Source organism: Pyrus communis, chromosome 7 (assembly GCF_041283825.1).
Source record: "Pyrus communis isolate YQ-2024b chromosome 7, ASM4128382v1, whole genome shotgun sequence".
In the NCBI taxonomy this organism is placed as follows: domain Eukaryota; kingdom Viridiplantae; phylum Streptophyta; class Magnoliopsida; order Rosales; family Rosaceae; genus Pyrus; species Pyrus communis.
In genome coordinates this window covers 21,646,764-21,674,388 of record NC_142571.1, presented here as the reverse complement: position 1 = coordinate 21,674,388, position 27,625 = coordinate 21,646,764, and the positions used below count along the sequence as shown (strand labels likewise).

Genomic DNA, 27,625 nt, shown 5'->3' with positions numbered 1-27,625 from the left:
ATAATGCCTCCTGAAAGTCCAATATCTCCATGGATATAGTTGCATCTTCCGGATGATCCACATGTGCAAAGTTAGACTCGCGACGGGAATGATACTTGGCAATGGCCTCAGGGGAAGTTCGGCATACGCGTGACCAATAATCCTTTGATCCACAACGATAGCACATGTCCAGTTCAGTAGAAGCAACCTGAACGGGAGCTTTGCCCATGTTCTTGAAGTTCGGGACCTTAGGGGCAAGTGGTGGACGCTGCTAGGTCGCAATTATTCCCTTAAGTGTGGCACTTTGTTGACCTTGGGCCCGTGGTTGGGCTTGCCGCCCATTGCCACGGCCACGATGGTTCTTTCGTTGTTTATGGCTGTTAGAATTGGTCATATGCGCTTTAGGTGCAGCGTTCAAGCCACTAGGTCAAGCTTGATGATTCTTCATCAAAAGCTGGTTCTGCTTTTTAGCAAGAAGTAAAACAGATATTAAATCCAAAAACTTGGTGAATTTATGTGCCCTATATTGTTGTTGCAGGACAATATTGGTGGCATGGAGGGTCAAATAGGTTTTCTCTAAGAGATCTGATTCGGTGAGTTCCACTTTGCAAAATTTTAACAAAGAACGGATTTTACAAACTTCAGAGTTGTATTCATTCACGGACTTAAAGTCTTGGAAGCGAAGATATTGCCAGTCGTGTCTTGCTTTAGGCAAGTATATGTCTTTCTGGTGATCGAAACGATCGACCAGAGCAAGCCAGAAGGTGTGTGGATTCTCCTCAGCGAGATACTCAGTCTGCAGTGCATCATGGATGTGTCTTTAAATGAAGATCATTGCAGTAGCATTCTGAGATTTGTTAACAGGTTTGTCGGCGATAGGTGTCTTGATGGTGGCTTTAATGCCCTTTGCAGTGAGATGGAGCTTCACGTCTTGAACCCACTTCAGATAGTTTCTTCCGGATACTTCTAGAGCGAAGAAATCGAGCTTGTTCAAGTTCGACATGTCCTTAAAATGGAGGGAGAAAACATGATTAGTCATATGGTAAGTCATAGACATATATCGTAGAATATATAGGTTCTATAGACATGTAGTGGTTTAATTTATGCATGAAAACTACGGGTTTCATGTGGTATTTTTTGAATGAAAATTTCAAGTTTCAAAGGCACTAAATTTGAAACTATAGGTTCAATTTAGTTTTTATGAACAATTAGTTCATAATGAGAGGTTCCTGCAAGAAACACAGAATGCAATATGCTGATTTAAGTATAGTGGATTTGAGTTTCTTTAGGAACTCAATTGTGAGAGTTTTGTTACTACGAAAGTATGTGATGGTTCAAAGTATAAAAATAAATTATTGAATCATTAATGTCCAAAAGTGATCTTCAGGTCAATAATTTTGGATTCATTATTAGATTAATGGATTGCAGGTCACTTGTAATTAATTCAATAAATCTGGCCATACAGGGTCGATTGTAGAAGCTAAATAATATTAAAATAATATTATTGGATCGAAAGTAGAGCCCTAAAAATAATATGGGCTTAGTGCCGTGGGTAATGGGGCACGGGTTGGGTGCCTTAAATATAAGGCAAGGTCCAAAAATAGGACCTTGGCGTGGTTTGCAGGCCACGGTGAAGGGAAGAAACCCCAGCCGCAAGCTGGGTTTCGAAATTGGACCGTGAGGGGGGCATGGAAATAAGCCCAGCACACACTGGCTTGTGGGTGAGCACGTGGAAAGGCCCAGCGAAGGCTGGGACCTGGGTCTTGGGCACGGGAAGCTAAGCCCAACGCATGGGCTGGCTGCTGATGATGAAGGCCGTGACACAGGGGGCCCATCAAGCTAGACTTACGGGCTGTGGACCAGAAACTAAGGCTGCAGCCCGTGGTTGTGAAGCAACAAGCCTTACAGGGGCTGCGCAGGTAGTCCAAGGGCATCAAGGTGATGCCATCCCACGGTGAGAGTAAAAACATACCCAATTTTCAAACCTAGGGTTTCAAAAAAACCCAAATTTGCTTCTAATTTAATTTTATATTTTGACTCACAAATTCCACATAACAATTTAATTGTGCGATGCATGAAACAAATATATATATTGGAAAATATATGAACATATACAATATATTTATCGAAAGGAAAAATATAAACATAGAGGGGTTTATGCCTTATGGGGAATGTTTTCATGCTTCGTGGACGTTTCAAATATCTTCCCTTATTTTAAGCGTACCTGATTAGCAGAAAACTAATAAGCCTTTGAATGTGGTGGATGATAGTCTCCTCCTATGATGCGTCAATTCCTTAGCTTCTGGCAAGAACGTGCTGATAACGTGTTGTAGGCCTATTTGATTGAGCGATCTATGGTTAGAGAGAGAGGGGTGCGGTAAGCTTTAGGGAGAAGAGAGATTGATTTAATTGTGAAGTGTGTTTAATTCATCCCATTGTGCCTTTATTTATAGTAGTAGAAAGGGTAAAACCTTTCCCTTTAGGATTACAACATTTAATAGGTAATCTAATCCTAATAGGAATATAAGATACATTCCCAGATTCCCCAGGATTTACACAATCACATTCTTATTCTAAATATGATTGCAACACTATTTTATATTTTACATATTTATTCAAAATTTTATATTATTATATCTTTATTTTAATATTTATTATTTTAATAATTTATTTTGGCCCTTGGGGTCCACACATTACAAACCCTCCACTCCTCCATTGCCGTGTGTTCTTTCTCATACTCCCTATTCTCTCGAACTCTTTCTTCCCTTAGCACTCTCATCTCTCTCTCATTTCTCGTTTTCCCTTGCTACAACGCTGCATCATCTCCAACCTTACTCGTCGTCCCAGCGAGCAACTTCGCCAACCATCACTACCTTAAGACCCTCCCTGTCATAATCTCAGACCAAGCTGAGGCCTTTCCCCTTCCTTCTCTCTGTAAGCAGTGGTACCCCCTCCCCCAACTGTTTCAAGTTTTGCTCCAGCAAGTTCTCGCCGTCTCCGACGAGATAAGTTCAAAAACAACTCCAAATCTTTGTAGATCGTGTTTTGGGACTATGGTTAGGTTGTTTTTGAGACAGTTTGATGGTGTTTAGATGCAGAAACAACTCGGGAAATATTATCCCCAGTTTTCTGGCAAACTAGCGAGGTTTTTTTTGGCCATGGCTGAGAACCAAAATGGTATAATTCAAATCCTTACTCTCTTAGCTTCATGTTAGTATTTAAATGGCGAATTTTGGGTGAGTTTCAAAGCTAAAAGGAGCCGGGGAAGTTTCCCTGCCACAATTCTGGTGTTCTTCTTCACTGGGTTCGGTAAGTGTAACCTGAGAGGTTCCCAGGTTGACCCACCCCAGTTAAAAAAAAGGGCCTAAGCCTAAACCCAGTCCAAACCATTGGGCCATTATTCCAACTTAGCCCAATTCTGAAATGGGCTTAAGAATATTCCTTGTGTTAACTTTTTCGAAATTTTCTCGGAAACCTCATAGGCTAATTTGACGTTCTGAGTCCATTTTTGACATTCATTTAGTGAAAATTCCAAAGTTTTAACGTATTAACTGGCTCGGCATCTCGGTTAAGTTTTTCGGGTTATCCGTTAACTTTTTTATAAAATTTGCCCGGGACCATTCTTAACGTATTTCGACGCACCGATTCTGAATCCGTCGTTCGTTTCTCCAAATTCAAACATTTTAATTAAGTTTTACTAATGGGTCTCTATTATGCTTAGATACAATTAGCATCGAAGATCCGTATTTACTTGTCCGAACGACTACGACTTCGCAAGTATCTGTGAATGGGTCTTTTCTTTTTATATAGTATCTATATTATTTGAGTTTCCATACATTGATTAATAATGCATTTTATAAGTGATGCCATAATTAAATTGACGTTATTAGAATTGTCGCGATGATGAAAATTGTGATATTATTATGAATCCCATGGGATGCACATGTATGCATATTATTATGAGATACCTTATTTATATTTACAGCAGTGAATAGTATTATGTCGACGTAAATTATTGATTTACCGATGTTATGATTTTATTTACGTTATCTACTCATCGTTGTTGCACCGGTGTTAGTACTTGCCCAGGTCAGGACCAGTCTTTCTCGTGTATGTTCACATCGCACCGTACGCTGACTTTGGATCCATTGTAGGTGCCAGTCATGTCCTAGATTGTCATAGGCAATTAGGACTTGTATGTGATGCGCATAACGCTAGTCTTCACGTGATTGTAGAACTACATGGTATATCATTATCACACCCAGCCCTGTTCATGTCAGAATATCTCTGCATGAACTCGTGTGTCAACATATGTTGATGAGCACTCGATATGATATGTTGTTTATGTGAGATTATGTGATTACCGGACGTTAGATGTTTATTTACGAAATATTGTGATGCATTGGATTCTTGAGATATTGGAGGCTACGATAAGTATTTTCTTACTATACGTAGTATATATATTTGGAAACTATACTTATTTTATGGTGAGGGGTTATACGTTTTGAAAAGGTTTTACAAAACTTTATTTTCAGGACCACTCACGCTTATTTTTTGCCCTTCTAGGTTTTATTAGCAAAGCTTTCACGTCGGCGAGGACATTTTGGCAAAACATTGTTATGGAAATACTCTTGACGGTATAAATCTTATCCTACCTTACTGTAATTTACTTATGCTCTGACATCACGTGAGAAATGGGTTCATTCTCGCTCACATGTGCACATTATGGCTTCGTCACCTTCCGGTGTTGGCCAATACAACTCGATTTGGAGTCTAAGTGGACATTTCAAGTTGGGATGTGTCAGTCCAACTTGATACCTTCAATTAAGCAGAGGGCCCATGCATTTATACGATAATTTATTTAGCGGGCCTATTTGGAAATATTTGTATGTACCACTTTTAGTCATGATGTAGCATTTCATTTCACCCAAAGCGTGTCACATATTATACAATTATTTATTTAGATGACCCATTTGGAAATACTTCTTTAAAAAGCACTTATACTTAGGAGCGGTTTCTATATATTTGGAGTACATTAAAATTTTTAAGAAAAATACAAGTACTTCTTGAAGAAAGTACATAACAACTCTTCCTCTTTAGAAAGAACTTCAAGTATTTTTTTCAACACAAAAGCACCTTCAACTTTTTTTTTACCAAATGCTATTAGAAGCACTTTTGGTGAATACAAAAGCATTTTTAGTTGTTTTAAAAATACTTCCAAACTCGTACAATTATAATATCATAGAATATTAACTCTATAATTAATTTCCGCGTGGTACTTAAGTGGAGTGATAATGTTATACCGTTGTTAAATGCGGTAAATAAAATTGGAGTCCTTGTACTATACATTAATGTTCCGTCTACATTGCCTTTTAAATTCAACCGACATCTGATTGTTAAATTCAGCACTAGCACTGTATGCATGTGCTCTAGAATTTCTTATGAAGTCTGTTTTGGAAAAAAAAAAAAGAACTCTAGCCAGTGGCTCCAAATTTATATTCACACATAAGCACCTTACCATTTGGTTTAACGACGGCATTCAAAATCTTATGAATTACATGAGAAAAAATAAAATTCCCGATATATATGCATATAGGAAAGCATATATAAGTGACAAATTCAGGTAAAGAAAAACATACACAATTTCACTAATTCTTCACTAGTAGTTATTTTGACATGTGATATGAGGACCTCTTGCACTAGCTGGGTAGATAGCCCATTAAAACCCAGCTACGATTACTGCTTAAATGGTATTTTAATGTTACATTGCTACTAAATACATGTGGATCCCAAATGGATGAGAAAAGTGTATGTTATGATGATTCTAATGAAAATAGAGCCTAGGACTCTGGTGTAAGAACTTAATTAAAGTAAGCAGCACCTGTAAGGAATAAGATCAAAACATGGAAGATTGCCACATGCTGAATGTCAAACTTTTAAAGAGAGAGTTCATCGAATCACTACTAATGGGACAACGCGTTGTCCTTAACTTAATCATCACGTTGTCCTTAACTTAATCATCTGCTACATATGCCAGCACGTGTGAGGTAATTTTATCAACAAAAGAAAAAGACTTCAGTGCAATTACAAGTAAAACCACTCCGTCAAGTGTTCGATGTGGACTTTTTATGTTCTTCAACATATAAGGAACTAGGGTAAGAAGTTAATTTAAAAAGGTAAGGAAAACTAATGAAAATGACTTGAAAATTTTGAGTTTTAACGATAAGGACAAAATAAAGGGTAAAGTGAATAGTACTAGGATTGACTTTTTAGTGTAAAAATATGAATTTTCGTTAAAATGAACAATACTGAAAACTTTTCGTTAAAATTCCCTTTAAAGTAACTAGCACATGTAGGGAACAAGATCAGAATATGGAAGATCACCACCTGCTCGATCATATTCCTCACAAAGCTAGTCACTAATTAGCATTTCTTTAAAAACACAAACACCTTAAAGGTTGATTTTTGAGTACTCGAATTGCAGATGGAAAGGGAAACTCAATTTGTATACTTGCTGGTTGTGACTGTTATTTGTGCATGTGGGAACGAAAGCGTGATCCACATGCAGCAGGGAATTTTGAAAAGTGGGTTGGGAAGGGGTGTTTGGTGGAAGCCTTTGGCAGTACGTAATAAATAATGCGTACTTAATTTGCACCAAAGTCGACTTCTCATTGCATCTCCAAGTTCCTTTTGAACCAGAAATTAAACCCAAGTAAGTAGAAACCGGAATAGGGTTCCAAAACCACCGACCAATGTATACCCAACTTCTGTTTTTCTTCTCTTTGTATCATTTTTTTTGGGTATGTTTGCTTGCCCTTTAGACGAAATATTTAATAAATGTAATTTAAAAATAAAAACTTGGGCACAGACGGTGGAATCGGCTCTACACTTGGATAGGCTCTAACTCAGTGCAAATGTTTAACATGCTAATCTCATTATTATCAATAAATTTGGTAGAGGAGGGACGGCCGGAGGATTTTTGGGTGTAATGGTCTTTAACCCTCCGGATGAGAGCAGGTGCCTCACACACGACCATTTCTGAAGCGCTAATTCGCCTAATCTTTCTTCATTTGACCGGATGAGAGCAGGTGCCTCACACACGACCATTTCTGAAGCGCTAATTCGCCTAATCTTTCTTCATTTGAGAAAAAAAAAAAAAAAAAAAGCTAATATGATCGTACAAAAATGAAAATGATAGCTTGCCATTGGAGCAACCGCTATTCAAACACTCATCACTTGTCAGGAAAAGCTTTTCTCATTACTGAGGGTGCCAAAGAAATATAGATATTGGGTCTTTTAGGCATTGTTTGGCAGCTCAGATTGTATTGACTATTTCAGTCAGATAAGATAAATAGTCACCAGATAATACTGACTAAATTAGTCGGGCATTTGGTGTAATATCGAACTAAATACTAACTATTTAATACTGTGTTTGATATTGTACCAGATAAAGGGGAAAAGAAATTGATAGAATAATTCTCAGAAGAGGTCGTTTTGAACCTTGTTTGTGCAGATTTCGCCATAATTGAAAACCCAGATTTCGATTGGCTGTTCTTCCTTCTTGGGCTCCTCTGTCACCGGAGCCTTTGCTGGCGGTTGGGATGCAGGGAGGGAGAAAGAGCGGCAATACCTTGGTTGTGGTTGATAACGAGCTCATAGTGCGTTGGAGCCCAGGGGGTTGGTGAAAAGTGAAAGCCCGACTAATTATCCCAACCTATAGGAGAGGATAACTAAGCGGGTATAGGCTGTATTAAATTGGTGGGACTAAATTGTTTTATCTGGTGACTCTTTAATACAAATAGACACCAAACACTGTATTCCGTATTATTAGTACTATCCAGTGCCTTATACGGTGTGCCAAACGAGGTCTAAGACTTGGAAGAAATGAAAAGAAAAGAAAATGTAGGGGTGGTGGAAACTTGGAAGAAATGAAAAGAAAATGAGAAAAAGTAGGGGTGCGAAAATCATTCCTAATAAGACTTTTTGTTGTTGCGTTACCCTTTTCTTAATACCCTTATTCTCCTTTCATTTGGAGCTGGCCTAACTTGGGCTCATCATTCGAGTGTGTTTTCATCTTGTCTTGTTTACATAAAGTTTGTGAAAACAAAAGTACCTTAATGTTCATAGAGAAATATGTGGAGGGCCTCCTCTAATGCACATGCCTATATACACATTTAAATTAGAACCGTTAGTTTGATCTAGACGGTTATTATATAGAACAGTGGTTAATTTACAACCGATTAGATCCAATTGAAAAATAAAAATCCGAGAGTTACCTTTAATCTCTATTCGACTCAAACTTAGGCATAGTTTTCAAAATAAACACCCGGTTAGTTTTCAAAATAAACACCCGGTTGTAACTCAATCATTCATTCTTCTATTGACCGTCTAGATTGATCCAACGATTTCTATTCAAATGTGCATGCAGGCATGTGCACCACAGAAAAATGGGTAATATGTGTAAGATTACATTTATATTTCATGTTAGGCCCATTACCGAAACACTTAGCAAAGGGCTTAGGAAATAGTTTTCTTCTCAAAAGAAAATTTTTAGGGCCAGTCCATATAGCTATTAGCCGACCCATGTGAATAGACTGGTGTTCTTTTTCTTTTTCTCTTTGGTTGTTGTTGTTGTGGTAAATTATGTGAATAGGGTGAATGGAGAAAGCATTGTGTGTAGTGTACCAATAACCATGAGGAATAAGCGTATTTTTGCTCATCATTATGAGAGATTTTTCAGTGTGACCAGCACACGAGATGGTACATCACGTGTCATTATATAAATGGTGAGATATGTGTGTTAAAAAGTTAATAACTTATAAGGTAAATTTCCCACCACTTACATAAAAACTCGTGGTGTACCACATATGTTCCCATCACAATAAAAATTTCTCCATCACTATAGTTATGGTGTATGGTGTACGTTCACCATACATTTAAAAACAGAGGTCCTTTTTAAAAGTTATAATAATTTTAGTCATCTAATGAAATTTTAAAGGTTCGGATCACTTGATCCGGTGACCTTAGTGGAAGAGATCCGGAAATGATATCTTTCCTTCCCTTGATTGCACATAATTAGATTTTATCAGTTGTTTAATAACCATTCAATTTGAGTTGTTTTTATTTTTAGTTTTTAACCAAAAAAATCAAAGTTATTTTTTTGAGTTCTCAAAATTTAGAACTGAAAACTAAAAAATAAAAATAAAATATCAAACGAGTACTTATTTAGTTTAAGCTAATCAATCTACTCCTCCACATCAAACATTGACTAGAAAATACCATCAAGCACCATATGCATCCAAAAGAAAACCTCAGTAACGACAAGTCTCATTTGGAGGCCCCACAATTCCAAATCTGATCAAATAAAATATCAACCTGATCTCGCCCATTACTCCCATCTCGTTCACTGTCTCCGATCCGACGTTCGGGAGGTCCCGTTGACTTCGCGACGAACAATGCGGTTGCTCTGTCATTCCCCCCTAGATCACCGGGTGGGATTCCACAATCCACAGGGACTCCACACTCAAACAGCCTATCGGAAAGTACAAAGCCAGTGGAAATGAAGGTTGTCCGAAATCCGAATGTTGTTGTCCTACAATTTGTCACGTTCAAACAGTGTTAAAAATCGCCAACGAAATCAGAAAAAGGTCCAACGCCCTATGGGCTGAGGCTGATTGGCACTTTACATAATCCTGTCATGTAGCTTTACTGTTTTAGGCTATAATATGCGTTTATGTTATTTTATTTCTATACTTATCACTTAGTATTACTGTTTAGTGATATTTCTTTTTGTTTGTGATAAGAGGTCTTACGTTCGAATATTACCAAAGACGAATTTAAATCACATTATTGCTAACTCATTGTGCAATTTAGCCCACCCCATTTCTAATGTAAATAATGTCGTTTTTCAAAATAAATAAAGTAATATTTTAAGGGTGCGTTTGATATGTAGAAAATATTCTCCTAAAATTTTGTAATTAATGTCAAGGTCTGCAAGAAATGATGGAATATAGGGAGACATGTAAACCTTCCATCCATTGAAAGAGTTTTCAATGTGCTCTGAATACGACTCGGCACATCAAGTGTCACAATATAAATAGTTGAATACTTGAAGTTTTTTTTTAACCGTTTATATTATAATACTTAGTGTATCAGACCGTGTTTTCGACACACTGAGATATTTTTTCCATCTATCATAGATTTGGTATAATTACCTTATTTTCCGACGGTAATTACATATTTATTAATATTTCTTTTTTTAAACTTAATTTATCAAACATAGGAAAGGAAGTGATTTTCCATCTCGAAACTTCTTTTCTCGCACTCAACACAGCCTGAAAGTGTAATATATCATTCGTTTGTATTATAAGACATAGAATACTAACGTGTAGTTTGGATGTATCGAAAAATCTCAAGAGGGGCAAAAGAGGGAATTTATCAACATGGATAAAAAAGGGGAAAATGGTAGAAAGGGAATGTCAAAAGTATGATACGGGAAAGGTATCAGAGTTTTTGCCCTTCTCCCTCTCTCCTCTCTCCTCTCTCCTCTCACTGCCCTGTTTCTCTCTCTAAAAATCTGAAAGCAGAGAGCAAGGGAATCAAGAGTGAGAGAGCACGGAGGAAGCAGTGTGGGTCCGGTCACAGAAGAAGAAGAAGAGAGATAGAGAGCAGAATAGGCGTAGATAGACCGTGGGATTCTCAGAAAAAAGAAATAAAATCTCAAAAAATAAGAAAAAAAAAAAGGAAGAAAAGTTATGGTCTTTAATTAGGGTATCTTCTTGAAAGACCACCATTGTTCTTCAATCATTCATTCATTCTGCGTATCCGTACGGTCTATCCACTCCTCTCTTTCTCTCTCTCTCTCTCTAACACTCTTCGCCTTTCGTTTTCGATTTAATTATTGTTGTTGTTTGGTTGGATTCAGCTGAATTTTAGATTTTTATACAATTATTTTAGTTATATAGATTGTTATACATATTATTTATAAAGATATAGTCTGAAATATATACTGGAGTTTAGCAATGGAGGAGGCTAGGGTTTCAGGGTACACTGGGAATGGTGCTCCCAGTGAGGGGGCTGTTCGGCCCTCGTACTGGTTGGATGCTTGTGAGGACATACCGTGTGATGTAATTGGTGATTTCGTGGAGTTCTGTGAACCTCCAGTTTGTGGTCCTCCTCCTGTGGTGGCGGCGGCCAATGGCAATGGCTGCAGCCAGGAGGAGGATGGGTTGGTGGGCGATTTTTTCGGGGGGATTGATCACTTTCTCGACAGTTTCAAGAGTGGAGCTGGCCTCCCTGGTGTGACTGATCCGAACTTGGATGTGAATGCCAATGGTGTTATTGGCAATGCTGCTGTTGAGGGTTGTGCTAAGATTGAGCCACCTGTGGTTGTGCAGTGGGGGAATGTTGATGACACGGTTGGACACAATGTTTGGAGTGGAGGGAGGAATTTGGAGGGTGATAATGGAGAGAGTAAGGATGATCGGAGTGGTTATCACAGGTATGAGAAGAGGAAGTGCAATGGGGTTGTGAGGAAGAGAGATATGGATGGTGAGGAGAGGTTCTTTAAGAGGGTTGCTTTGGATAATGGTAGGAATGAGAGGTATAGTTCCGGTAGAGGGCAATATAACATGAGGGACAAAAGTTTTAGTAGGAAGAGGCCTCGTGATTCTGAGGATATTGATTGGAGGGATAGAGATAGAGATAGAGATCGGATTAGGAGAAGAGAGAATTATGGTAGTTATAATAGGAGGGAGTTTGGTAGAGATAGGGAGGCAAAGGGTTATTGGGAGAGGGATAAGTTGGGAACCAATGAGCTTGTTTTCCGATTAGGAACTTACAAACCTGATCATAACAAAGAGGGTAGGATAGCCGATGTCAAAAACAAGGAATGCAATGGGAAGGCTGACAAGAAACCCGAAGAGGTTAAAGAAAAACCTCCCGAGGAACAAGTCAGAAAGTATCAATTGGATGTGCTCGAACAGGCAAAGAAGAGAAATACAATAGCTTTTCTTGAAACTGGGGCCGGAAAGACACTCATTGCTGTTCTCCTCATGCAAAGTGTTTGCAATGATATGCAGCAAAAGCAGAACAAAAAGATGCTCTCTGTATTTCTCGTTCCTAAAGTTCCCCTTGTTTATCAGGTAATGCATGCACAAGTTTAAGTGCTTGTTTTTTGCTTAGAAGTACTTTATGTGGCGTCCATCCATTGCAATTTGCACCTTTAGAGTTTATGATACGTTTGTCTTGTTCATATTCAGCAAGCAGAAGTTATTCGTGAGCGAACTGGTTTCCAAGTGGGCCATTATTGTGGTGAGATGGGCCAAGATTTCTGGGACGCCCGAAGATGGCAGCATGAATTCGACACAAAACAGGTAGGTCTTACCATTTTAGTTATTAGAACATATCCTGTATATTTTGTTACTCGTCTTATGTTCTGAGCACTTTTACTTTCAAATGATATTTTTCTGTAAAACATTGTGGTATCATTTCATTCACTATTACTTTGGTCTGTTTCGCTTATGAATTTTTAATGTATATTTATTTGTTGTACGCTGTTCGTAGTGTTGGCTTTCGTCATCTAATTTCCGTCCGCATAGTTGCCCCTCTAATGTGTCTAGTGCACATTAGCAATTAAGTGATAGTATTATAGGGGGAAAAGTGAGAAAGAGTGCAAAAAGTACACTGGCAGTGTACACTAACAAACTTAATTTTGAAAATACAAGGAAATGAAATCTAAACCGAAAAGGGAGAAGAGCAAGAATTTATCCAGAAGAATAACTATCCCTGAAGTGTAGCATTAATTTCTAAAACTGAATGCTCTGTTCCCTTGAAGAATCCTATGGGTTTTTAGCTAAAACTTTTTGCATCCAATGGCAATACATTACTGTATCAAGAATAGAATGTCGCTAGCTCCACTCCCATCATTGATTCTGTAGCTTAAGATGGTTCCTGCTCGGTCCTTGGTTCCTTGATTACAATTTGACATTTTCCCCTGCAGGTTCTGTTAATGACAGCTCAAATTCTGTTGAACATTCTGAGGCACAGCATCATAAAAATGGAAGCAATCAATCTCTTGATTCTGGATGAGTGTCATCACGCTGTGAAGAAACATCCATATTCTTTAGTGATGTCTGAGTTCTATCATACAACCCCAAAGGAGAAAAGGCCGTCTGTATTTGGAATGACTGCTTCTCCTGTTAATTTAAAAGGTACTTTTGTTTTGTCGAGTTACGACATCAAAAATTCAACTCTTGTTTTTTCATTGCAATGTTTTAAATCACTGTATATTGATGCTTCTTATAACTATGTCCCATTCAGGTGTTTCCAGCCAAATAGATTGTGCAATAAAGATTCGTAATCTTGAAAGTAAACTAGATTCCATAGTTTGTACCATAAAGGACCGCAAGGAGCTTGAAAAGCATGTTCCAATGCCCTCCGAAACAGTGGTGCAGTATGATAAAGGAGCTAGCTTATGGTCCCTTCATGAGCAGCTAAAAAAAATGGAAGCGGAAGTTGAAGAAGCTGCAAAGTTCAGCTCTAGGAAAAGTAAATGGCAGTTTATGGGAGCCAGAGATGCTGGGGCTAAGGAAGAGCTGCGCCAAGTGTATGGTGTTTCCGAAAGAACAGAAAGTGATGGGGCTGTTAACTTAACTCAAAAGTTGAGGGCTATTAATTATGCGCTCGGTGAACTGGGTCAGTGGTGTGCTTACAAGGTACAAATTAATAATTTTTCTGCCTAAGTCAGTTATATAATCATTTTATGAAACTATTGCTCATTCGGTTTCTTTCCTAGGTTGCACAATCTTTCTTGACAGCTTTACAGAATGACGAGAGGGTGAGCTACCAGCTTGATGTCAGGTTTCAGGAATCCTACCTGAGCAAAGTTGTAAATCTCTTACAATGTCAACTATCAGAGGGAGCTGTTTTGGACAAGGAAAAGAAAGTAGCAGATTCAGAGAATGGTGTTTCTTGTGATGGAAATGATCCTGATGAGATGGAGGAAGGAGAGCTACTTGATACTCATGGTTAGTTGGGTGGTTTACTTTTTCGAGCATGCATTCATTCCCTGAGTTAATGTGTCCATTTGATCGACATTTTTTCTAAAGTTATATCTTTGTGATGTGTAGTTGCCTCTGGTGGGGAGCATGTAGATGTGATAATAGGAGCTGCTGTAGCTGATGGGAAGGTGACTCCAAAAGTGCAGTCACTGGTAAAGGTACTTCTCAAGTATCAGCATACAAAAGATTTTCGCGCAATCATCTTTGTGGAGCGAGTTGTGTCTGCTTTAGTCCTTCCCAAGGTTGTATTTGTTAATAGATATTGTTCTTTTCGAAAAAAAATAATGCATAGATATTATTTGCCTTTTTTGATTATTTCTTGTTTCTGAGTTCCTCACCCAATAATGTTCTTCCAAACATGCAGGTCTTAAAGGAACTTCCTTCTTTAGGTTTTATAGAGTGTGCTAGCCTTATTGGCCACAACAATAGTCAGGAATTGAGAAGCTGCCAAATGCAGGACACTATTGCCAAATTCAAGGATGGCCGTGTATGTATAAACACCATGCTTTTGTACTAAAGTTGAATAGAGGACGGTCTTCATGATTCAATCTTCTCCGGTCTAAAACTTTCTTTTACTTCTTTGTAGGTGACATTGTTAGTTGCAACTAGTGTTGCCGAGGAAGGACTTGATATTCGGCAGTGCAATGTTGTCATTCGGTTTGACCTTGCAAAAACTGTTTTGGCTTACATACAGTCCAGGGGTCGTGCTAGAAAACCCGGGTCTGATTACATCTTGATGGTGGAGAGGTACTTAGTTGCCTGGGTTCCATATTACCATTAATATCAGTAATGGTCACCACTATAGTTTTTCACATAACAATGGCTAATATTACTTGAACTCAAGTGTTTTCTCTTTTCTGTGTGAACAATTTGTCACTTTGTAATTTAATCTGGTCATTATCTTTTTTGTATGATAACTGACATCAAATTCTCTCTTCTTCTTTCGGGTGCCCTGTAGAGGAAATCTGGCACATGAAGCATTCTTAAGGAATGCCAGGAAAAGCGAGGAGACTTTACGGAAGGAAGCAATAGAGAGAACTGACCTGAGTCATCTGAAGGATAGTGCTAGGTTAATTTCAGCGGATACAACGCCAGAGACAGTGTACCAGGTGGAGTCAACTGGTGCTGTTGTGAGCTTAAATTCTGCTGTTGGACTCACCCATTTCTACTGCTCTCAGCTTCCCAGCGACAGGTTCTTCTTTCATCAGAGTAATTTTTTTGCCACAACAACTATAATAGGTCCATATTACTGATTTTGCCTTAAATCTGTTGTTCAGGTACTCAATTCTTCGTCCTGAGTTTGTTATGGTGAGGCATGAGAAGCAAGGAGGTCACACTGAATATTCATGCAAACTTCAACTCCCATGTAACGCACCATTTGAGGCACTTGAGGGTCCTCTGTCCAGTTCAATGCACCTTGCACGGCAGGCATACTTTTGTTTTTTACGATCATGATGCCTTTGCTTCACATTATCCAAGGATTTGGCTTATCTTTTCCTTATCATGCAGGCTGTTTGCTTGGCTGCTTGCAAGAAACTCCATGAGATGGGAGCATTTACCGACATGCTCTTGCCAGACAAGGGAGTTGGGGAAGAAAAAGAGCAGGTTGACCAGAATGATGGCGGAGATCCACTTCCTGGAACTGCTAGGCACAGAGAGTTCTATCCCGAAGGTGTAGCTAATATCCTCAAGGTAAGTTCATCCTGCATGTCATATGCTTTAGATTTATCTTTGCTGATATTTGGTTGAAGGTTCGTGCTTCTTACATAGATTTGTAACAGAATTCATAGTTTACTCTCTGGCATTTCAGGGAGAATGGATCTTATCTGGAAGAGATTTGGGTCGTGACTTGGAATTAATTCATGTTTACATGTATGGCGTGAAGTATGTATACTCTGGCTCTTCAAAAGATCCTTTCTTGACTCAAGTTTCGGATTTTGCAGTTCTAGTAGGAAATGAACTGGATGCAGAGGTACCTTATTGCCGTTTTAGGTGTGATGGTATCTGTTTTTAATTCCCCGTTCTTTGCTAACTCGTTTTCTGTTAATAGGTGTTATCGATGTCGGTGGATCTATTTATCGCTCGAACCATGACTATAGATGCATCCCTTGTTTTCAGGGGTTCAATATATATTACTGAAAGTCAGGTTAATAGTTTACTACCCTACTTGAATGTGATTAATTTTGAAACGATTAACTGTTTAGATATTAGCTACAGACTTTTAATCAAATTTTCAATTTCTTGTGTACAGTTGGTGTCCCTTAAAAGTTTTCATGTAAGATTAATGAGTATTGTACTGGACGTGGATGTCGAACCTTCCACCACCCCTTGGGACCATGCAAAGGCTTATTTATTTGTCCCTGTGGTTAGCGATAAGTTGGTGGATCCTATGAAAGAAATAGATTGGGATCTGGTTGAAAATATAAATGGTGCAGAGGCTTGGGACAATCCCCTTCAAAGAGCTCGACCTGATGTTTGCCTTGGCACAAATGAGCGTACGCTAGGTGGAGACAGAAGGGAGTATGGTTTCACGAAATTGCGTCATGGCATGGCCTTTGGGCAAAAATCCCATCCAACCTATGGTATCAGAGGAGCCGTGGCACAGTTTGATGTTGTTAAAGCTTCTGGATTGATTCCTGATCGGAATGCCCTAGAAATTAGAAAGAAGGTGGATTTGCCCAAAGACAAGTTATTTATGGCAGATACTACATGTGTCAGTGTCGAAGGCTTGGTCGGGAAGATTGTGACAGCTGCTCACTCAGGGAAGAGGTTTTATGTGGATTCAATATGCTATGATATGACGGCAAAAAACTCTTTCCCCCGGAAAGAAGGCTACCTTGGCCCTGTGGAGTACAGCTCATATGCTGATTATTACAAGCAAAAGTATGATACACTTTTCCATTCCAGATTGTCTGATATTGTTTTAGTTATTTTAATATGCCTTTTTAGATTTATTATGGTAACCTAGAAATGAGTCGATTCCTAATGGATGGCTGATGTGCCCGAGTTTACGTGCTTGAAGAAGAGGAAAGCTAGGTGGTGCTTGGTTCCTGAGTAGCATTTTGTTTTTAGAAATGTTAGAAAGTGAATGAAAACATATTCTTTTTCACTTGCTGGGGTAATGAAAATTGTTTTCATGTTTCATGAACCAAACACCACCCAATTTTAATCTGGAAGGAAGTAGCTAATTATTGTCGGATGGAAATTTGTTGGATTCATCAATGGAATGTTCCAATAAATTTTCCAGTGCCAATAGTTGCAAATCCTTACAGATCGGAGAAGCTTTCTTCTTTCTTCTTGCACAATAAAGGGCGCATTTGGCTTTTTGATCTTTCTTTAAATAGGTATGGAGTTGAATTGGTCTATAAGCAACAACCTCTAATAAGAGGGCGCGGTGTCTCATATTGCAAGAATCTCCTCTCCCCACGATTTGAACACGCGGAAGGTATGCTTCGCTTATTACCCTCAAATTAATTTACATTTCACCTTTTTTTTTCTTTTTCGAGTTAATGGACGTTTTATGCAGAACAAGATGGTGAATCAGAAGAAATTCTTGACAAAACGTACTATGTTTTCCTCCCTCCCGAGCTGTGTTTAGTACATCCATTGCCTGGATCACTTGTCCGTGGTGCCCAGAGACTACCATCAATAATGAGAAGGGTTGAAAGCATGCTGCTTGCAGTCGAACTTAAAGATATGATAAACCATCCTGTCCCTGCTTCAAAGGTATTTTATCATCTCAAGTGCTTATTTTAACTCGCTATTAATTACTTGGTTAACGTGTGTTACCTGCCTGTCTACAGATCTTGGAAGCCCTGACAGCCGCTTCGTGCCAGGAGACATTTTGCTACGAAAGAGCAGAGCTTCTGGGTGATGCTTACCTGAAATGGGTTGTTAGTAGATTTCTATTTCTTAAATACCCTCAGAAACACGAGGGTCAGCTTACTAGGATGAGGCAACAAATGGTTAGCAACATGGTTTTGTACCAGTATGCATTGAAAAAAGGACTTCAGTCATATATTCAATCAGATCGCTTTTCTCCATCTCAGTGGGCTGCTCCTGGGGTGTTACCCGTCTTTGATGAGTATACGAATGACGGAGAATCATCCTTGTTTGACGAGGATAATCCTGTAGGGAAAATGGATCGCACTGGTGATGTATATGAGGATGATGAGCTGGAGGATGGGGAGCTTGAAGGTGATTCGAGTTCTTATAGAGTCCTCTCTAGCAAGACCCTTGCAGATGTTGTCGAAGCACTTATCGGGGTTTATTATGTTGAAGGTGGGAAAAATGCTGCTAACCATCTCATGAAATGGATTGGAATTGAGATAGAGCTTGATCCTGATGGGCTCGAGTGCATACCCAAGCCATCTAGCTTTCCAGAGAGCGTACTTAGGAGTGTCAACTTTGATGCCTTAGAAGGTGCTTTGAATTTTAAATTTAATGATAGGGGCTTTTTGATAGAAGCCATGAGTCATGCTTCTCGACCATCTGCTGGAGTATGCTGCTATCAGCGGCTGGAGTTTGTTGGTGATGCCATCTTAGATCATCTCATTACAAGGCACTTGTTCTTCACCTACACAATTCTACCTCCAGGCAGGTTGACTGACCTGCGAGCTGCTGCTGTTAACAATGAAAACTTCGCACATGTTGCTGTGAAACATAATCTCCATGTGCACCTTCGGCATGGGTCGAGTGCCCTTGGAAAACAGGTACTCAAGTCCCTCTCTTACCCTTGAAACTTTCGGACTTGAATGGGGAGCTGATGGTCTGCCGTAATTATCTTTTTTTTTTAACGGATTAGGCAGGTTAGCTGCCAGCAGAGCCTAAATCCTAATTTAGTGTTTTTGGATTCTGTTTACAGATTAATGACTTTGTGAAAGAAGTCGGAAATGAATTATCAAAGCCAGGTTTCAACTCCTTTGGTTTGGGAGATTGCAAAGCTCCAAAGGTTCTTGGTGACATTTTTGAATCTATAGCGGGTGCCATTTTTCTTGACAGTGGACGTAATACCACAGCTGTTTGGAAGGTAGATCTCACTCAAGGCACGTAGCTTATCTGCATTTTTACTTTTCAATGTTCTTTGGTGATGAGTTTGGGAAACTAATCCATGAATTTCTGGTCTTTCCGTCTCTGTGGCCATAGGTCTTTCAACCTCTGTTGCAACCAATGGTTACTCCAGAGACACTGCCAATGCATCCTGTGCGTGAGCTGCAAGAAAGATGCCAGCAACAGGCTGAAGGCTTGGAATACAAAGCCACTCGAAGTGGAAATGTGGCTACAGTCGAAGTCTTCATTGACGGCATCCAGATGGCAATTGCTCAGAATCTGCAAAAGAAGATGGCACAGAAACTGGCTGCTAGGAATGCACTTGCTGCATTGAAAGATAAGGAAACAGCTGAAGCAAAAGAGAAGGAAGAGAATGGGAAGAAGAAGAATGGTAGTCAAACATTTACCCGACAAACCTTGAATGACATATGCTTGCGTAAAAATTGGCCCATGCCATCCTACCGGTAAGAAGTTCTGAACACATCATCAACACTTACTATCACTAAAGAAGTACGGGGAATTGAAGATAAATTTGGAACTTGTAGTTTTGTAGGGATTCAAGCTGAAGATTTTGAGCTCTTATTCCATTTTAAATTTAGCTGGTTTTCTATTGTTTCAAAACGTTTGATATGTTTGTATTTTTAGGTGTGTAAATGAGGGTGGCCCTGCACATGCAAAGAAGTTCACATTTGCCGTACGTGTGAATACCTCAGACGGGGGATGGACAGACGAATGTGTTGGGGAGCCTATGCCCAGTGTTAAGAAGGCCAGGGACTCGGCAGCAGTTCTTCTCTTGGAGCTTTTAAATAAGTTGTACTCGTGATGGCATGACGGGTGTCGGTGTTTGCAACTCTATTTTTCTGGTTGTGAATGCCTCAGCATTGCTGTTTACCAAGAACAAGCTGTAATTTACCTGAAGTGTTCAAAATGTACTGCTTATCGAATTGAATAAAAGTAGAAAATGCAAGCAGGAAATTATTTTAACAAAGTTTCATTTAGCTGGTTATGATTGGGGTCCAATATATAATGTGGTTTTACCTATTCGAAATCACGAATATATGCACATGATCATTTGGTTTAGTGGCATTCAATCTCTGCTTTATCGGATTAAGTCACAAGTTCTAGTCTTGTGAACCAAAAGTTTGAAACTTCAGCTTCTCACACAAGCAATACGATGGAAGAGAAGATTTGGTGTTAGCTATCATGCTCCTTGTACTTTCTCCGTTTGTTTTCCTATTCTCAGTAGTCCGTTATTCTTCGGACTTATCAAAAAAGTCAATCAAATCGAAAACAATTTAGACGTTTGATCAACAAAGTGATAATTCGTTGTTCAACCAAGCACTAGATACGTCTATTTATATGGTACTAGTTGGATGAGCGAAATGTTTCCAATTTGAATGATTTTTTGCAAATATGATCGTTAAAAAGTGGTCTAAAAGATGAGATGTAGTTCCTTTCATCAAACTTAATTGTAGGTCTAAAAGATGAGATGCAGTTCCTTTCATCAAACCGAATTGCAGGATGGGAACAGAGCGAGAGGAGGTAGAAGGGGAAGGAAGGTAACAACTTCTTCCTACTGTTGTATGTATTTACTCATTGTCAAAATTTGCTTGGCCCCTTGTTTACTAGGTTTCAATGTCGATGATGTTGCTAGCAGAGGTGGATTTTCTAAATCCAATCTTTTGAATTCTCATGTCCAAATTGAAAATAAATCATTGTTTTAAAGGATTGGAACACATTCTTCATTCCAACTGGATAAATAAAATAAGCAAATTAACAAAGTAAATTTGTGATAATTGTGGACACAAGTTATAAATCCGAGAATATTTGAAGATGATAATTTTTTCCACTTTAAAGTCCAAGAATGCCAAGGGAAAGAGTCAAACTCTTGTCGTGAATACAGGGGGTGAGGATGCTCTACCACTGAAGCTATAAGCCCCAAACTCGATGATGATACCGCATTGAAGGTGAAATGGAAAACAACATTCTCTAATGATTTCGTTCAACTTAATCAACCAAACAATCACCAATCATTAACCAGAACAGAAAAGGTAAAACTGGGGAAGTTCTGCATGGAATCTTCCTTCTGCCGTTGACAAAATGACTTATTTGTAATTAGTGGAATGTTGTAGCTTGTGTGTTTACCGCCTTAAGGTGTGGAGTATGTACTCAGCGTAAAGATCCCTGCACCAAAACATACAAGTTAGACACTGCATCAATTTATAATCTCTTTCTTAAGCAACAAGAAACATTAGAGCTTCGACTGCCATGTCTCGGATGCTTGTGGTTCCTAAAGATAAAACTTACATTGAGTACTGGATAGCTTCAAGAGCAGTGCTAACGGGCAAAAAGGCGTTTACTGCAACCTCTTTGTTCTCATTCTTCTTGTCTATACAGTATGTTAAGAAAAATGGTGCAACATCTAAAGTGATGCATTAAGTTTTAAAGTATGATTGTGAACTGAAGGATACAGTCTTCAAAGAAGCAACGAATCTCTGAAAGGCGATGAGGGGGTAGGTCATTGAGCTCAGTGAAATGTCTGTACTCTGGATCATCGGCGCAGACTGCGATGATCTTATCATCTTTCTCTCCCTGGATTAAAAACATGAATCAGTAATTGTGAAAGTTCATGCACAAAGCTGAACAGTTATAGAAAGAAGTAGTAGAGGCTCAACCTGATCAATCATGGGCATTACTCCAATGGCTCGGGCTCGCAGAAAGCAACCCGGAAGTACAGGTTCCTGTTTATTCATCGATTTATATAAATACTCATCAATACTTCATTACTTATACTCATTATTTTGCAACGTTCTAATGGAATTTTGTTAACGAAATTTCTTTGAAATGATGACTTAAAAAAATCTGATAAATCACCTGCATGAGAACTAAAACATCCAGTGGATCATTGTCTTCGCACAGGGTGCGAGGGATGAAACCGTAATTGTGAGGGTACACTACCGACGAATATAAAATCCGATCAACCTGAGAATTTATGTAAAACATTTTAGGACCATCTGAACTTAGATACTTGAAATATGCAGAAAGTAATTCTCAAGGTAATTCAGAGCTGTGAATTTTAATTTCACACCTTAATCAGTCCTGTCTTCTTGTCAAGTTCATATTTGACTTTGCTTCCCTTTGTTATCTCAATAACCTGAACCAATCCAACAAAAAATTCAATTAATTAGCAACATTTTATTAACAGCATTTATGATTTCCTCTAGTCGCTTGCTTTGGCTCAAGTTATTTGATACGGAGCAGATACATACAACGTTGAAAACATTGGGTGCACTAGGTCCTGCAGACAAAGATTTTGCATCATGATCAGTTTCTTCCATTAAAAAACAACCGAAACGAAAGAATAAATGAAAAGAGCTAGTGAGTTTAATGCTCATTCTCTAGCCTCCTGCACTTCCGTGAGTGCGTAAAAAAAATGTAAATTATTCAATTTGGAGTGCATGACTAAAAAGGCGTGTCAAAATTGCTACCAAAAAGAAAGATAAAAGCAAAAGTTAGAGATCTATTTTAGGGTCAAACTGTAGGTACCAATTTCAAGATCATGCCAAGGATGTGCAGCAACTGATCTCCTTGACAGAGATGAAAGAATCCTCTCATTCAATTTGGGAGCTTTTTGGGTTTTAGTTACTTCTTCCTTTCCTTCAGACATCTCTAACCATATGCAGGTAAAAAGTAAAAGGGTGAGGTAAAACATCACATGCAGCTAGCAGTAAAAAAAGAACATTCAAACAACAAATAGGATATTGATGAGTAAACAATGAACAGACTTGAATAAATCATTGCCTGGGAGGACCAAATTACGAATCCAAATATTGAGGTAAATATAACAGGATTATAATGGGTGATTAATATGGTGAATAAATCATTGCCTGGGAGGACCAAATTACGAATCCAAATATTGAGGTAAATATAACAGGATTATAATGGGTGATTAATATGGTGATTTACCCTTAATCAAAGACACGTTTTTTCTGTAAAAAAAAAGAAGTGATGAACAAGAACTACCCCATAAAAGACAAGATCGTTAATTACAAGATTAGGAAGCCTAAACAAAGATCTAAAGCAAAACAAAACAAGGGTTTTGGTAATAATCATGGTTTATTTACGATAAAACAAATTACAGAATCATGAGTTGAAGCAAAAATATGATGTACGCACTTAGAAGTGCACAAAGGGACTGGTTAAGGCTCCCGGTGTTTGTTGATGTGGAAACTTGAAATTAAGATAAAAAGGATTGAAGAGCAAATGTGCTTGTAACTTGTAAGGATGGAGTGACTGGATGAATATACAAAATGTTTATATATTAGGTGGGGAGGGAATGGAGGAAAGAAATGAGGGGGTTGGTCAAAACTTTGAGGGATTACGTCGTGTCTGCCTATGAGAGAATGTAGCTAACCTGCAGACACACCCCTTACGTTGAACCTTCGAAGTTGGTTAATTTTCTACTTTTTTATTTTTGAATTTATTATTTATGTTAAATTATGAAAATAGATTAAAAAGATGAAATGAAATTCGGTTCAACATACAAGGGCTTAAACTTCGTTTGTTAAGAGCATTTATTTTTTTGCACTCGAAATTACGTTTGACTCTTACTTTCCTATTCCAGTTCTTGAGGAATGACGTGTCTTTTCTCAATCTTCTAGATCTACATAAACTTATTAAACTTGTAAAAATAATTTAACAAATTCCTTTAAATAAATAAAGTCCCCATTGTGGATGCAAATTTTCGCCTTTTATTGATTGACAAATCTGTACCTACAAAATAATAACACCTAAGAGTAAGGCCAAAAGCCTCACATGCCCACGATGAATTTTTTTTGGGGGGGGGGGGGGGGAGGGGGCTTTGGCTGAAGAATCTCCGATGCCAAAGTTAGAATTTTGTAAAGAATGTGTTTGAGTGTTTATGAGAAGCAAAAAGCCTCTTTAGGGGTAGCTTAAGCTTCTCTGAATTTTGGAGATAAATGGAGTATTTATAGGAGAAAAGGGAGGAGATGGGTCGGCCCTCTAGGGTTTAGAGGTGGCGGGACCTAGGGTGGAATTTGGGTGAGAATATTCTAAGATATTTGCGTAAATAAATATCTTAGAATAATTAGGTAAATATTCTAAATAAATGGGATTATGACAACTTACTTGAAAGATGTCTTCTCTGATTAGAAATGTATTTATGATAAGAATAAGGGATTATTCTATTATAAATACGTTTGACTTTTCCTATGTGCAAGGGTTCCTTGAGCAGTTGTTGATCTTTGTCTGCTCTACCTCAGCTACGCGTGGTGAATGAGGCTGCTCCCTGCTCATTTAATAGGGGCAGTCTTGTCTTTCTTGAGAAATAATCCATGTGTCAGCTCCATGATTTTTGGGATTATCCCCACATCTGCTGGGCTGCTCGCAGGAAAGGGCAGGAGGTGTAGGAATCCAAAACTGTAATGGAGTTTGTATCTCAATTTGATGTAGATTTTCTTTTTGACTTGGAATTTAAATTCTTCTATGTAAGGGAATGTGTAATTGCCACCAAAACCTATTTAAGTCTATGTCAAGCAAGGGGTTAAATAAATTTAGAGTGCAATTAAAACCCCACAAGAAAGAGAGAAAGCCAGAGGATATTTGTTCCCCCTCCCCTAGCAATCTTCTGCACTTGCACGTGTAAAGAATTGTATTTTGTTACTTTTCTTCTTTTCCAAGGTAAGAAAAAAAATTAATTTTCTCCTTTTTCTTGATTTTTTGGAGCCTCGGGGCTTGAATTTTTGGCTTGACAGGGGTTGAAAAGTAGTGAAAAATGGTAATCGTGGGGCTGTTGTGCTGCTGCTGTGGTAGTCATATTGCTGCAGGAGGCTTAGCTTGGCAAGAAGCTAAGGGGCTGGTATGACACGACTCGAGATGGGCCACTAGGGGCGAGTCTATGTGGCTGAATGGGCTACTGGGCTTGGGCATGTACATTATGAGAGAGATGCGAGAGAGAAGGAGGCGTGGGGGAGCCAGCCCTCCTTCCATTTGAATTGGGCCGTGAAGGCTTGTTGGGCCACGAGGGGAAGAGAGGCAGCGTTGGGGCGCCTGTCCCCTGCCATGTAATCTGGGCTAAGGAAAAGAGACTAGGTCGTGGGGCCTGGTGCTGTTACTGGGCTCCTGCGGTCTTGATCTTGATTTTTTTTTTCTTTGAGCAGCATTTTAATAATTTCTCCTTGCGCCATTGTAGGATTTTCGAACATGTCTTCCTGGAGCCATAAGAACGATGAATTCATTCTGTCGTTGTATCATCAGGGCGGATCTGCAAGTAAGCTGGGCTACTTTTGAGCTACTCATGTCAAGGTAGGTTCCAATAAGCAATTCATAGACTTCTTTGAGATGTTTAAACACGCAATTCCATCTAGGGTTCCCGTGAAATGGGCCAAGGATGGTAGTAGCCGTGAGCCGTGCAGTTCTAGAAAAGCTATCGAGTTTAACCCTACTACTTCGTGTTGGGGTTCACCTTTTCCATGCCTTGATTCTTCCAAAAGGTGATCTGCTCCATGAAGTGTGCTATTGCTCAGTGCTCTTCGAACACAGTCCGCGTGATGGTGGGGTTCCACAACTTGAGTATGTTCTTTGACTTAGACCTGACTGCCAACTAGTTTTGGTACTTTTTTGACATAGGTCACATCGATGGTGTCGGGCAGTTAAGGACTTGTTATAGGCTCCTCGATCACTCGAGCAAAAGGGATTATGACTGGTCTAGGGAGACCCTTGAGTTCAACGGAGAGTGGAAATCCGACTCCTCGCTTGGGCTGCGCGTTTCGACTGCCTTCATCAATGGTAAGTAAGGTACTTTGTCTCTAAGCTTCTTTATACTATTGTTAAGTTGCCTTCTGATTTGTCCTCCTCTGTTTATGTAGATTCGGAATTTGGTTCAATGCTCAAGATTTCTCCAAACATGAAGAATGTGCATATCGCTTTGGGGATCCCTGCTGAATACCATGAATGACGTTGGCTACTCAGTCATCTTCATAGGGAGAAAGGTGAGATGCCCTTATTAGAAGAGATTAAGAGGATCAAGGGTGAGGCATTTGCTCGTTCGATCACCATTTTGGAGCCTACTGCAAACGAAGGTGGGGAGAAAGAGATCTTTGTCACCTGCTTGAGAGTTGTCAGTGAAGAAAAAGCTGAAAACTTCCTCTGCTACTTGCGAGGGTTTACCCACTGTTGAGAGGCTCGTGATTGACTTAACTTCTTCCAAGGGGAAGAAAGAGGTTGTTGGATATGAGGTAGAGGATGCTCATTTTGGGCTTAGTCATGAATTAACACTTCGCCTAGAAGGTTGCTCATGTTGATTATAGGAGTGTGGCCCCAATCGTGAGTGTATGCTCATCTGGGGGCCTAATTGAGGGTGCACACTCCTCCACGTCCTAAGACTATACGCTATTTCGGGGGTCCAATCGGAAGTGTAGACTACACGAACACTCGGTCCGTGGCTGGTCGAGGGGCTGCTTGTTGGGACGTTGCTGGAGAGGTTTGTCGTCTGCCCTTGTCTTACTTCAGGACACCTCGTCTGAGGCACGTTGCAAGAGTTGATTCACCAAGGTCGTTTGTTGCGTGAGGGCGCTTGTCAAGTCTATGACTTGTCGAGACAAGTGTTGTTCGCCATTTGGGTTGGAAGAGCTTGGACGGTATGCATCTTCTTAAGTAGTGGAAGTGTAATGAACCCCAGGTACGAGATTTGAGTTGGGAAATATCAAATATGCGGAGAAATGGGGTGAAAATGCCCCTGGTTCAATTATCAGTCCAAAAATCTGAAGCGGGGACAGTTGAACCGGTCTTGGACCAATTTGGGTTACTGGAAGGGCCATGAGAGTGAGCTGGATCTCGGATTGGGCTGTGAGAGCGGGTCGGGTCGCCAAAGTGGGTCGGGCCACTAGAGTGGGCTATCTAGCGTGCGGCGCATGTGGGTGTTAGGCCTGGGCTCAGCTCGAGAGCGTGCTGGGCTCGCAAGTGTTGGGTCGGTTCTCCTACCGCAACTACTTGGTTTTGGGCTTGCTTAAGTTGGGTCGTGCTAGGCTCTCTTGTGGTGCAGGCCTGGGCTTATTGTTACAAGGTGGTGTGGGCCTGGGCTTGTGGTTGCAAGGTGACTCCTTCACCATGGGCTTGGGCTTCGCCAAAGGCCGCTACCAAGGTGGTGCCTCATAGGGGTGATGTCGTTCCCCTCGTCGTTGCGTTGAGCCTCTTGGATTGTCGTGGTCCAAATCCTTGAACGTAGGAAGTTCCGTTCGTTGTGGTTTCTGATTTCTACTCATTGTACTTTTCTTTTACGTTTATTCAAAGAATTTTATAAAAAATTCTAAGAATAAGAACGTATGAAAAGTCTACAAATGAACAAGAAATGAGAAACTTTGAATGCGAGAGTCTTCTTCGAGCATGTGAATCAAGACTCTCAATGAAAGCACCAATTTGTGGATGCAAATTTCTGTCATCTTCTCATTTGACGAAAATGCACCTACAAAATAATAACACCTAAGATTACGGCCAAAAGCCTCATGCGCCCACGATGA

General features: G+C 39.5%; 2 protein-coding genes and 1 pseudogene across 3 annotated transcripts; 1 reads left to right on the top strand and 2 right to left on the bottom strand.

The window, feature by feature from the left end:
* Window positions 1–250: 250 nt before the first annotated feature.
* Window positions 251–982, bottom strand: LOC148695883 (uncharacterized; annotated as a pseudogene).
* A 9,879-nt stretch (window positions 983–10,861) lies between these two features.
* On the top strand, window positions 10,862–20,076 carry LOC137735569 (endoribonuclease Dicer homolog 1-like). 2 transcript variants are annotated; one of them, XR_015964027.1, is made up of 20 exons: window positions 10,862–12,122; window positions 12,240–12,353; window positions 12,980–13,190; window positions 13,300–13,694; window positions 13,775–14,006; window positions 14,109–14,281; window positions 14,404–14,526; window positions 14,626–14,786; window positions 14,998–15,231; window positions 15,317–15,467; window positions 15,549–15,731; window positions 15,850–16,011; window positions 16,090–16,185; window positions 16,291–16,922; window positions 17,384–17,484; window positions 17,566–17,765; window positions 17,843–18,751; window positions 18,904–19,084; window positions 19,185–19,552; window positions 19,734–20,076. XR_015964027.1 is itself a non-coding variant. In XM_088696528.1 (20 exons), the coding sequence occupies exons 1-20, from the start codon at window positions 11,001–11,003 to the stop codon at window positions 19,909–19,911; spliced, it is 5,910 nt and encodes a 1,969-aa protein (XP_088552654.1). In that variant the 5' UTR covers window positions 10,862–11,000; the 3' UTR covers window positions 19,912–20,076. The 2 variants fall into 2 exon arrangements, 1 of the variants encoding a protein (XP_088552654.1); XM_088696528.1 differs by having other exon boundaries at window positions 18,904–19,068.
* Window positions 20,077–20,897: 821 nt separating this feature from the next.
* On the bottom strand, window positions 20,898–23,368 carry LOC137735739 (soluble inorganic pyrophosphatase 1-like). Its single transcript, XM_068475181.2, has 9 exons — window positions 23,265–23,368; window positions 22,635–22,757; window positions 22,358–22,386; window positions 22,177–22,242; window positions 21,963–22,070; window positions 21,764–21,829; window positions 21,560–21,680; window positions 21,396–21,477; window positions 20,898–21,272 (listed from the first exon to the last, which is right to left on the bottom strand). The coding sequence occupies exons 2-9, from the start codon at window positions 22,753–22,755 to the stop codon at window positions 21,230–21,232; spliced, it is 636 nt and encodes a 211-aa protein (XP_068331282.1). The 5' UTR covers window positions 22,756–22,757; window positions 23,265–23,368; the 3' UTR covers window positions 20,898–21,229.
* Between the last annotated feature and the right edge of the window lie 4,257 nt (window positions 23,369–27,625).

Excerpts from the sequence above, each read along its gene's own strand:
- LOC137735569 (XM_088696528.1), top strand. The coding sequence starts at position 11,001 with ATGGAGGAGGCTAGGGTTTCAGGGTACACTGGGAATGGTGCTCCCAGT. Across the intron at positions 16,012-16,089 it reads GAAATGAACTGGATGCAGAG|GTGTTATCGATGTCGGTGGA; the intron begins GTACCTTATTGC and ends TTCTGTTAATAG. Across the intron at positions 16,186-16,290 it reads TATATATTACTGAAAGTCAG|TTGGTGTCCCTTAAAAGTTT; the intron begins GTTAATAGTTTA and ends TCTTGTGTACAG.
- LOC137735739 (XM_068475181.2), bottom strand. The coding sequence starts at position 22,755 with ATGTCTGAAGGAAAGGAAGAAGTAACTAAAACCCAAAAAGCTCCCAAA. Across the intron at positions 22,387-22,634 it reads TTGGCATGATCTTGAAATTG|GACCTAGTGCACCCAATGTT; the intron begins GTACCTACAGTT and ends CTTTGTCTGCAG. Across the intron at positions 22,243-22,357 it reads CACCCAATGTTTTCAACGTT|GTTATTGAGATAACAAAGGG; the intron begins GTATGTATCTGC and ends GGATTGGTTCAG.